Genomic DNA, 13,091 nt, shown 5'->3' with positions numbered 1-13,091 from the left:
TGAAACCCAAAACTTGTTCTTTGATGATTCAGATAGTATACACAATTAAAAAAAAATCCAAATTTCCATAATATCCAAAAATAATTTATTATTGCATTAAGATGCTTATTTTTATGCTTAAAATGTGTGTTTTTTGATAATCAAATCCTCTGTTTGAATAACTAAAGTTAAATGTTGACTTCTGTGTCTCTTTAATATTATAAAGACATATGTTAGTATATAATAGATGTTTGATTTTATATATTAGCTCTCAGCCACTAATCATCTATATAATATGTGTGTATTACAAATGGGCTTTGTAGTGGTTTTTATTATAGTATAGTAAACTTCTATATACATTCTGTATATTTCTAAAATCTACATGCTGTTTTATTATTATTATTAATATTATCAGGTATTTGTAGAGCGCCAACAGATTCCGCAGCGCTGAACAGATTGTTTTGACAATCTTCATTCTTTTTTTCTTTTCTAGACACCTATCATATTTGAATGTTCATGCAATTTGCTCTTCATGACTGTGAGGTCATATAAATTAAAAATAAAATATGGAGCAATTGGACAGCAAGCCTTATCAACCATTATCCAAGGTTAAGCATGAAATGGACCTAACCTACACCAGTTCCTCTGAAGATAGCGATGATGATCACAAACCAAGACAATCATATAACTCCAGGGAAACGCTACAAGAATGCACCCAGGAAATAAGACTTAATTATAACAATCACAGTAGCAGGAAAAGAAAAGCAGTTGAAGATGCCAACCAAGGTAAATATTTTTATTCAAAGCACTTAATTTTTTTAGCATATTCAGAATTGTATATTGCTGTATTTTCTTTTTTAAATTTTGGGTTCCATAAATACAGGTAGTTTCATAAGTAACGTTGAGCTTTTGGATCTGTCTATGGAAGTGCTTTATACATATTTAGTTTTGCATTAACCTCAAACACTTCAATAGAGATTTTAACAAGTCAGGGAGCAAGGTCTCTTAAAGGGACATTAAAGACAATGGGGCATATGTATCAAGCTCCGTATGGAGCTTGATGCCCCGTGTTTCTGGCGAGCCTGCAGGCTCACCAGAAACAGCAGTTATGAAGCAGCGGTCACAAAGACCACTGATCCATAACTTGTCACCTGCTCTGAGCAGGCAGACAGACATCGCCACAATACAACCCGATCTAGTACGATCGGGTTGATTGACACCCCCCTGCTGGCGGCTAATTCACAGCGAGTCTGCAGGGGGCGGCGTTGCACCAGCAGCTCTTGTGAGCTGCTGGGGCAATGCTGAATACGGCGAGCAGTGTCGGATCAGGTCCACCAGATCTTAATAACTATGGGCCTTTGAGTGATTGTACTATAAAAAGTTTAATTATGTGTATTTAACAAACAAAAAAACAAATTTTCATCATTGATTATTATTTCCTGTAATTTAACTCTGAAACCGTATGCTTTCTGGCTCCTACAAGACTTCACAAAAAATAATCTTGCTATATTCTACACAGCCATTGTTTCAGCAGTATAGCAGCTTATTTCTAAGATCCCTAAATGGACTCAGAAGAAGAAGCGTAGATTATAACATGACAGCACCCTTTAATTTCCTTAAACTTTACACATACTTCTTCATTATTTAAACAAGTAAAACAGTTTAAAACATTATGTCTACATAATATTCTATTTTTGCTTTAAATACACAACTAAAGGAACAGGGATCCCCACATTTTTCTTTTATGATATTGAATAGAAAATACAATTTTAAACAACTTTCAAATTCACTTCTATTATCAAATTTGCTTCATTCTCTTGTTATTCTTTGCTGAAGGAACAGCATTGCACTACTGGGATCTAGCTGAATGCAGCTAGTTAGCCAATCACAAGAGACAAATGTGTGCAGGCACTGGGATCTAGCTGAATGCAGCTAGTTAGCCAATCACAAGAGACAAATGTGTGCAGGCACCAATTAGCATCTAGCTCCCACTAGTGTAGGATATGTGCGCATTCTTTTCAACAAAGGATACCAAGACAACAAATCACATTTGAAAAGAGAATTAAATTTAAATTGCTCACTGGCGGCAATTCTGCTGCTAGCATGGGCTGTGTATCATACCGAATTTAGGACCTCTTCTGCTTAACATTTGTATCAGGTGATCTTGATACAATGGGCCTCAGAAGCAGCAAACACTGCTTAATAAATGGAGCCCTATGTATTAAAACAAACATGATCAGCTAGTAAGTAGAATATGCATATTTGTGGATATATTAGGGGGAAGTTTCCTAGCGGTGCTTGAGGGAAGAAGAACTTGATGCATGAATTTAAAAATATATGTTGCAAGGGTGGATGTTTGTACCATAAAGTGGGAAATCCCCTCAAGACATGACAAGCCACGCCCCCTTATATCACTCTACATTAGCAATTTAGTGTATTGTGTTATTTGAAATAAAATGTTACTGTTGCTTTTTTGTTGGGGTGGATATTTGTTAAAGCCAAGGTTTTGTGCAGTAAGGAGTTAAAGGGACACTAAACCCACATTTTTTCTTTCATGATTCAGATACAATTTTAAACAACTTTCCAATTTACTTATATTATATAATTTGCTTAATTTGTTAGATATCCTTTGCTGAAGAAAGAGCAATGCACATGGGAGAGCCAATCACATGAGGCATCTATGTGCAGCAACCAATCAGCAGCTACTGAGCATATCTAGATATGCTTTTCAGCAAAGAATATCAAGGGAATAAAACAAATTAGATAATAGAAGTAAATTAGAAAGATGTTTAAAATTGCATTCTCTTTCTAAATCATGAAAGAAAAAATTTGGGTTTAATGTCCCTTTAATCTATTTAGCAGCAGGCGACTGAGGTGGTACATTCTAGGTAGGAGCCTCAAGTCCAAGGATAGACAAGTGATTGCCTTTGCAAGGCTGGGTCCCTCATACAGAACATGCTCATAACATGTCTTACAGTGTTTGAGGTTACAATTTATAGTCCCCATTTACTAACAAGCAGGCAGACAAGTATAGCACTTGCATTATCAGACTGCGTTCATGGCTTGTAAAGCAGCATTCACCTCCTGCAGCCGGAATATGCGAATATACAGTTTGATGAATGGAGCCTTATGAGTAGAGTCCCTATGAGAGTGGAGATTGTGTTTCCATATTTTGATGAAATGTGTGATTAAATGTACAACACTATATTGTACTATCTGTGTACTTTTATTGATGTTGTTTTAGGGAGTTTAAGGCCAATATGACTGCATTCAGAATAATGCAGAAGCAGTAAATAACTATTTGTTGGAACAGACTGAATTTCTCTCACAACAATTTATACCACTAGTTTTCCTCCCTAACAGGCCAGATTTCTGAAGTAGAACACAGGTGAAATAATCAGCTGACTAGTTAACATGGTTATTTTACCTACTCTTACCCAAGGTAATCCTGAAAATCTGGCCTGTTAGGGAGGCCTGGGGACAGGTGGGAAAACCAGTGATTTAAAATATTAACTGTTACTCAGAACAGTCTTAAAGGAGACTAAGTGTGTAAGTAATTTTCTCTGATATCATTTTGAGACTGCCTTAGAGTTGAATTATCAATAGTATATTTGATTAAGACAAACAAGTTATTAACTGAACTAATAAGAGTAATATAATTTTAAGGAATGTTTGCAATTTTGTACTATATTATAATAATTAACATTTATGTAGTGTTTACATCCCTTTAAAGTTGGAATATGGGTTATACCCAAGGAAACCTAAAGAGGGTGCTACAAAACACTCTGTCGCAAAGATATGTAACATAAAAAGAAATATTAAGACAATACAAAACTTGAAAAGTAAGATAGTGTGTTTTCACCAAACTGAAGCTTCTAAGGTATGTTGGGAAAACAAGAATTAAAAACAGAGAGTACTACAATATTGTATTATCTTTGATGTTTAACTTTAAAGAGAATAAAGTAAACAACTCACAAGTTTGATGGAAAGTATTAAAAGTGCTAAATCAGGCATCCCAGTTTGCTGGAAGCCAAAACACAGGTTTCTGCTAACAAATCTTCTAAAGAGTGTATATACTAATCACTGAAAAGGTAGGATAAAGAGATTTATTTCTTTTAAAAAACTTTTGATTTTCTGCTTTCAATATAAGTAATTTCAGATTTGCCTGGTGCTTACTATTCTCTCTTTAAAGGAATACTAAAGTAAAAAATAAGTTTTCATGATTCAGATAGAGCAAGCAGTTTTAAGATACTTGACAATTTCTTTCCATTGTCGTATTGTGCACAGTTTTTATATGCACACTTTCTGAGGCACCAGTTACTACTTAGCATGTCCAAGAGTTCAGTGTATACATATATGAGTCTGTTATTGCCTGAAAGTTGTCACATGATACACTTTGCCAAATTTGACGCTATCCTCCATGACTCAGTAGCCCGTAGTAAGCAACTTATTATGTAGAGTAAACATCTTAAATTTATAAGAGATAAAACGGACTATTTGTCCAACTCTGTATATATTTGGAGTAGAAAACAGCGTAATGACTACAGACGCAGCCTGCCACAAAATAATAATAAAAACAGAAGGGGTAACTGCAGGCGAAAGAACAAACAGTCTAAATCTGTTTCTTTCTCAGATAGTGAAACAGAGTGGTCATCAGATGACAGGCAGCCAGGCACAAAGGATAACATTGTTACACTAGTAAACGCTAATACACACATTTACCAACACTCAGGGATTCTGGGACACCCACAAACAAATATGGCATCATCAAATATGTCCTCAGGTGCCAGACTTAAAGAAAAACCTGACAACAAAGAAGGGAATAAAGGTTTGAAATATATTCCCAGTCAAGTTCACAGTAACCTCATAGGGGCTATCAGCAATGTTATCAGTGGTGAACAATCTTTGTTGGATCAGGTTTTTTTGTTGGGCCAGGACCCTCAGGGATGAGGGGGGCCCACGACCGGACAACCAGGACAGGTATCAGCTGAGGGGCAATCACACTCAAAGAAAATACAAGTGAACAACGTTATTAACCTGTCCTTTATTAATCCAACTGATGTACAAATAGAGGTCTTAGGATTTGGCTTAGACTTTGCACCCACTACAAACTTTGACATGTTTCAAACGATGATTGATATAAACAAATTTTTCAGAAATATTACTCTCAAGAAACACTTTTCAGACTACACTGACACTCATATTGAATTGACTGAGCGCCCCACAGTTCACCCACCTGAATTTCAAACCTTTGAAGAAAATTGTGATATAGTCGATTTACAGGCGTTAGCTTCAGAAACAAATGTGACTAATGGTGAGGTGAATAGTGGGTTTAAATTTGGGGATAAATCCAAGTTCTATCCTATACACAGCAGGGGCCCAGTTATTGAAACCTTTTATAGTCGTGTTGAAAAGGACCTTCAAGGCCTCAGAGATAATCTGGACCCAATCAAAAACAACCTATCTAAGAACCAAAGGGTTGCATTAAAATATATTCAAGTAGATAACTCTATAATCATACATCCTGCAGATAAGGGCGGGTCTATAGTAGTTATGGATCGGGCAGATTATGTCTCAGAAGCCCTCTGTCAGCTTGGTAACACACATGATTATCAAATTTGGACAGCAATCCTACCACTCAGTACAAGAGAGAACTAACTCACATTTTGGAGGATGGTCTGGAGCACGGGTTCCTGGATGAACATACTACACAGTACCTTGATGTCAAATATACCAGGATACCCATGTTTCACCATTTTCCAAAAGTCCACAAGTCTCTAACAGACATTCAGGGTAGACCTATTGTAAGCGGTATAGACTCTTTATTAGAGCAATTGTCCCAATGGCTTGATGCCATACTTCAACCCATAGTAGTAAACTTGCCATTATATACCAGGGATTCCAACATATCTTAAATTTGGTAAAGCAATTTACATGGGACAACTCTTACACCTGGGTAACTGTAGATGCAGTCTCCCTGTATTTCTCGATACCACACAATAAAGGTATCAAGGCAGGGAAGTTTTTTCTTGCCCAGTAAACTGAATACACAGTTGAGTTTCAGTCATTTGCCATTCATGTGTTGACTTTTTTGCTCACACATCATTTTTTCTATTTTGAGGGTACTTATTATCTCCAGAGATGTGGCACCACCATGGGGGCAAAATTTGCCCCCTCATATGCCAATTTATATCTTGGATGGTGGGAGTTAGTCCACATCTTTGGAGACAATAACCCCTTCAGGTTCCATGCACTCTTTTTTAAGCGATATATAGATGACATGCTTCTGATATGGTCAGGTCCCATTGAGATAATTGGCACTTGTATCCAATGGCTAAATGTAAATGACAATGGCCTATGCTTTACTTTCAAATTTGATCCCAGCAATATCAACTCTCTCGATCTATGTCTGGTTGGTGGTGGAGACGGTAATATCAACACTAAGGTGTTTCTCAAACCAATCTCTGGCAACACTTTGCTCCATACAGTTTAGCTGTCACCCCAAAAATACCTCTTATGCAGTAGCTAAAGATCAATTTACCAGGCTAAAAAGAAACTACAGTAGACAGCAAGACTTTATGCATGAAGCCAAACTGTTGGAGGAAAGACTTAAAGAAAGGAAATACAACAATAGTCATATTAAAGAAGCCAAAAATAAAGTGCAGATGATCTAGAGAGACACTTTGTTACAAGACAGTACTACTAAAGCTAGAAAAAAAACTTTTAAAGGGGTCCATTTTGTAACTGGCTTTAGTGTCCAATTTTCATAAATATCTGGTATTATTAAGAAACACCACCCCCTTTTAGCCATAGATGACAAACTGACAGAAGTAGTACAGGAAGGTGTGCTTTGCTCATATAAAAGATGCCGCACCCTTGGTTCCCTACTGTCCCCTATATAATTAAAACAATCTGATAGAGCTTAGAGTTCTTGGCTCACTCATACTGGAATGTTTAGATTTGGCAAAGAAAATGTAAACCCTGTGAATATGTTCAGATCACTAACAATTTTACATCAGTGGTCATCAGCGGTCAGTGGCAAATCGTACGATATTAAAGCATGTCTTAATTGTACATGTACATATGTTATATACTTGATCATTTGTATCAAGTGCAATATCCAGTATGTAGGCCTCACCTCTAGGGACATCAACTCATGGATAAGAGAACACATATACACTACTATCACCAGAGGTAAATCCACCACTCCTTGGTCCAGCACTTTGCCACATTAAACAACTGTAAGTTGAACACATTTAGGTGGGTGGCTATTTAACAAGTGACTGTACCAAAGAGAGGAGGGGATCTGGAAAAACTTTTGGCCAAACGTGAGGTGTTCTGAATTTACCAGCTTAGGACCAGAATACCTCAAGGACTAAATTCTAAATATGATTTAATTAATTTCGGGGAATAGTATATTTTCTTCAACATTTGTGTGTGTATATATATATATATATATATATATATATATATATATATATATATATATATATATATATACACACCAGTTTTTACATTGCTGTATCTGTTTACATACCTTTTTCTCTCATATGGTATATCTATCCTGCTAAGTCAGAGGCTTACAGTTTCATTCAGTCTTTTTACACACTTTGAATTGTCCGACAGCTATATTTCTTGTATATTTATAGTAATATTTGTACATATGCTTATGTGTTCCAATAACATATATATAAATCCATTTGCTCTATGGAGCTACATGCTGGGATTATATTATATTACCAAACCCCAATATTTAGAATCCTATAAGCGCTTAGTCATATTCATAGGTTTGCACACATTAGAGTGTTTCTTTAAGTATAAGTATCAGTATATTCATGAATACACAAAATGCTAATCATGTGTGCTACAGTCTGGATTTGTTCTGCTGTAAATATTGTACTATACTGCAGGGGCGATGGCCCCGGGCGCATAATTATGGGGGGCGCAAAAGCCTCCACCCGACAGTAGACTGTTGTGACAGTCCCAGACTCCAGCGGCGATTTTGGCAACCCTGCTGTTCTGTCTTCTTGAGTCACTCTCAATGCAAGTGTGAACTTCAATTGTTTGTCAGTGTCGTCTGACTCGTCACGGTCTGTGAGTCTCTCTGTGCCAGTGCCCCCACCTGTAAGTGTAATCTTATCCGACTCTGTCTGAAAGTTACCTGCTGTCTAGCCGCAGCGTTATAGTTTACGTAGCACGGCAGGTCCTGACTCCTCCCACTCCCAGCGCGCAGGTCAGGAGGGACCGAGGGAGCAAGTAGTGGAGGAAGAGCCTGAGGACTGTCTCTAGCGCGTCGTGCCTGCCCGGTGCCTGCCCGTGACTTTAAAAGAATAAAAGGTAAGTCTTTTGGGGAGGAGAGGAAAGGGATGTCGGTGGCAGCGGCTTAGTGGCTATATTGACTGCAAAATCAAATTGTCAGGATTAAACATGCCATTGCTAAGAGAGAAATGTTAACACGGTCCAGCCAGGACAGGACACGATTGCATCCTGGGATCTAATTGTAACGGACATGTGAGAGGATGTAAACGGACATGTGAGAGGAGGCCCTAGCTTTCGTGTCTTTTCACATTGAAGCTGGAGAAGTCATTGCTCATTGTGCCCACTCACTGGCATCCTAAATTTAAAATAAAATTACAAATACATTTAAAAAAAAAAACTTGGTCTGAAATCTTTAGAGACAATAGAATATTTTTATTTTGTTATTGTTATTAGATCATCTCTTATTTATCTTCCACTAAATATTGTGTGAACAATAGAATATTCTAATTTACAAATGTTTTTTCTTTTCCAAATTTATAAAATGCATTGTTAATCTAATAGCAGCCATTGAGGGTTGTAAGGTATTGTAAGTACAATGAATAGCAACACTCTCTGGCAGCCAGGATTTTCAGCTGTAAAATCACAATATAGCTCTGCAGTTTATTTGTTATAAACAATTATTATATTATAATAGGTTATTAAATTTGCTAAGGTATATTTGATGTGCTAATATACATGTGTTTATATATATATATATATATATATATATATATAGTATATACACTGTTGTATTCAGTTTATCTGGGATGATGTATGGCACCAAGGAATACACATGCAGCAAAATGGAAAAAAAATCATGTTATGTGCTGTCTAAGCCAGTAGTTATCACTTAAAAGATCATTAAAGTAATATGTTATATGTTGTACATGATGAATCTTAAAATTTAATATATTCAATTCATAACATTGTTTGGATATTCCTGTTTCCTAAATCTACATCTTTTTCTATGTATGAGGAGGTATGACCCTGTTTACCAATGGAGTTTATTAGCCTATAAGCAAGTACCTACTGTACTGGTGGAAGAGAGTCAGTGCTAATGGGTTAGGGGGGGCGCAAATCTTACCTTGCCCTGGGCGCTGACAACCCACGCTACGCCACTGCTATACTGTACTTATAATTGATCTAGTTCTGTATTTTGATATAGTGTAATATGTTCTCTACAGGGTTAATGTCAATATTATGTATGTGTCATTCACACAAGTCATCTAGGTACTGTTTAACTATCTTCAGAGGGCGTACTCATTGTTTTAGTGTTTTGACCTATCAGGTAATTTGTAGCCCTTTTTAAAGTAATGTATCATGTGTTGCACCTTAGGCTATGATTACGGCTTAGTGCTGAAACATGTAAGACATCAGGTGCTACGCTCTCTGTTACTATACCTTTTGGATGCTTCTATGTTTTTAACTATTTTTTGTGAATGAAAGACTTTTAAACTTGGACAGCGGTACTACCTCCTTTTGTTTTGTGGACATGATAGAGGGGGCCAGAAAATTGAAATAAATTTTTAAATTTGTCAGAAAACATCTACTGCTCATTTAAAATTCAGAGTAAGTGCTACTGAATTCTATTATTATGCAATTATTCTGTATTTAATGGTCCATTAAAGTTAAATCTGAAACATAATACACTATTGTGGTGCACTCTGTTTTTTATAAATTTCTTTAAAAATTACTTTTAAATTCATTTAAAAAAATATAATAATTTTATATGTAGGTCCCTCCCCTAAGGTTCCCAAAAGTTCGGTCTGGCTCCTAAGTTTTTATATTTTCAATACCTGTGTTTAATTAAAAAATGAATGTATAGAAAAATATACAGTCAGATTTATCTCAATTTATTGGCCAATCTGTAAAAAAGGGATTGAGTTGTACATAATTTGACATAAGTCTCTTTAACCACTTAAAGGCCAACCAGGGCTATTTTTACATTTCTGCGGTGTTTGTGTTTAGCTGTAATTTTCCTCTTACTCATTTACTGTACCCACACATATTATATACCATTTTTCTCGCCATTAAATGAACTTTCTAAAGATACAATTATTTTCACCATATCTTATAATTTACTATAATTTTTTTTATAAAATATGAGGAAAAAATGGAAAAAAACACACTTTTTCTAACCCCCAAAATATGTTAATCATCTACAACCACCAAAAACACCCATGCTAAATAGTTTCTAAATTTTGTCCTGAGTTTAGAAATAGCCAATGTTTACATGTTCTTTGCTTTTTTTGCAAGTTATAGGGCAATAAGTACAAGTAGCACTTTGCTATTTCCAAACCACTTTTTTTTTAAATTAGCGCTAGTTACATTGGGACACTGATATCTTTCAGGAATCCCTGAATATCCCTTGACATGTATATATATTTTTTTAGAAAACATCCTAAAGTATTGATCTAGGCCCATTTTGGTATATTTCATGCCACCATTTCACCGCCAAATGAGATCAAATTAAAAAAATTGTTCACTTTTTCACAATTTTTTTCACAAACTTTAGGTTTCTCACTGAAATATTTTGCAAACAACTTGTGCAATTATGGCATAAATGGTTGTAAACGCTTTTCTGGGATCCCCTTTGTTCAGAAATAGCAGACATATATGGCTTTGGCGTGGCTTTTTGGTAATTAGAAGGCCGATAAATGCCACTGCGCACTACACGTTTATTATGCCCAGCAGTGAAGGGGTTAATTAGGGAGCATGTAGGGAGCTTCTAGGGTTAATTTTAGCTTTAGTGTAGTGTAGTAGACAACCCCAAGTATTGATCTAGGCCCATCTTGGTATATTTCATGCCACCATTTCACCGCCAAATGCGATCAAATAAAAAAAAAACGTTCATTTTTCACAAACTTTTTCACAAACTTTAGGTTTCGCAATGAAATTATTTACAAACAGCTTGTGCAATTATGGCACAAATGGTTGTAAATGCTTCTCTGGGGTCCCCTTTGTTCATAAATAGCAGACATATATGGCTTTTTTGGTAATTAGAAGGCCGCTAAATATCGCTGCGCATCACACGTGTATTATGTCTAGCATTGAAGGGGTTAATTAGGTAGCTTGTAGGGAGCTTGCAGGGTTAATTTTAGCTTTAATGTAGAGATCAGCCTCCCACCTGACACATCAGACCCCCTGATCCCTCCCAAACAGCTCTCTTCCCTCCCCTACCCCACAATTGTCCCCGCCATCTTAAGTACTGGCAGAAAGCTGCCAGTACTAAAATAAAAGGTTTTTTTTTTTTTTTAGCATATTTACATATGCTGATGTGTAGGATCCCCCCTTAGCCCCCAACCTCCTTGTTCCCCCCAAACAGATCTCTAACCCTCCCCCTCTACCTTAATGGTAGCAATCTTGGGTATTGGCAGCTGTCTGCCAGTACCCAGCTTACTAAAAAATGGCCTTTTTTTTTATTTATTTTTATTTTTTCTGTAGTGTAGCTTCCCCCCCAAAGACCAACCCCCCACCCCCTCCCAGATCTCTTAGATGCTTTTTTTAAAAGAAATTTTACCCCTCTCTATCCCACTTTTATTTAAAAAAAAGTCTGTAGTGTAGCAGTACCCACCCGCTTCAACCCCATGCACGTGCCCGCCCTCGCCCCCCGTGCACGCGCTCACACCTCTATGAGTCCCACCCACGATCCCGCCCCCCCTCGACATCATAGGGCACACTGATGGCCGCCCACCCGCCTCCCACGTCAGCTCCCACCCACCAACTATACCGGCCATCGATGTCCGATGCAGAGAGGGCTACATAGTGGCTCTCTCTGCATCGGATGGCCAAGGGGTGTTATTGCAGGATGCCTCGATATCGAGGCATCATTGCAATAACCGGAAAGCGGCTGGAAGCAATCAGGATTGCTTCCAGACACTTTAAACCCCTAATGTCATACAGGGTACGTAAAGACCAGTTTGTGCAAGACGTACCCTGTACGACATGTGTCGTTAAGGGGTTAAAGGACTCTTGTCTAACAAACATAGGGCTAGATTACAAGATAACTTGTGCTCATATTATAAGTTGAGCGCAAACTAGATTTGTATATATACCTTGGAGCACTCCACTCAAGTACCTGAAAACAAGAAAAATAATTTATAATCAATTTTAATATTTTATAATATGTTTTAATGTGTATGTACTGTAGATATTTTACATTACAATTTTATTCACATAGGGTAAAATGTTCTATGTATTTTTAAATTACAAGTGACGCTAAATAGTAATCTGGCTTGTTTGTACATCCTACTAATGCTTATTGACTCCTAGATACAAATTTAAATTTAAACGGCTTTTACTTCTTTTTTTTATTTTCAGGCAACAATAAGTTCATACAAATGGATACATGCTACTGATTCATGCATATAAGTGCAGTGTCCCTTTAAGTTTATAATTCATATAAACTGATTGTCTCAGTTTTCCAATTTGCTTTTATTACTACATTAGCTTTATTCTCTTGGTATCCTTTATTAAAGGAGCAGCAATGCACTTATGGGAGCTAGCTGAGCAAATTGAGTGAGCCAATGTCCAGGGACATATATGTGCAGCAACAAATCAGCAGCTATTAATCAACGGATACTAAGGGGTCAATTTATTAATGTGCGAGCGGACATGATACAATGTAGCATATCGTGTCCACCGCACATCGATAAATGCCGACAGCATACGCAGTCGGCATTTATGATTGCACCAGTAGTTCTTATGAACTGCTGGTGCAATACCGCCCCCTGCAGATGCGTGACCAATCGCCCGCTAGCAGGGGGTGTCAATCATCCTGATCATATTCGATTGGTTTGATTTCTTTTCGCCGC

The 13,091-nt window shown here is 36.9% G+C and overlaps 1 protein-coding gene across 6 annotated transcripts in view; it reads left to right on the top strand.

The window, feature by feature from the left end:
* The first annotated feature begins 545 nt into the window (after nt 1-545).
* Nucleotides 546-13,091, top strand: part of TENM1 (teneurin transmembrane protein 1) — a 1,037,319-nt gene continuing 1,024,773 nt past the window's right edge. For all 6 annotated transcript variants that reach the window (XM_053699127.1, XM_053699121.1, XM_053699124.1 and 3 more), the window contains exon 1: nt 546-765. In XM_053699127.1, coding sequence (XP_053555102.1) covers nt 546-765 — 220 coding nt within the window. The remainder of the gene's footprint in view (nt 766-13,091) is intronic.

This window comes from Bombina bombina, chromosome 1 (assembly GCF_027579735.1).
Source record: "Bombina bombina isolate aBomBom1 chromosome 1, aBomBom1.pri, whole genome shotgun sequence".
Taxonomy (NCBI): Eukaryota; Metazoa; Chordata; class Amphibia; order Anura; family Bombinatoridae; genus Bombina; species Bombina bombina.
The sequence above is the reverse complement of the archived record's forward strand: the minus strand, read 5'-3'. Positions and strand labels throughout refer to the sequence as shown.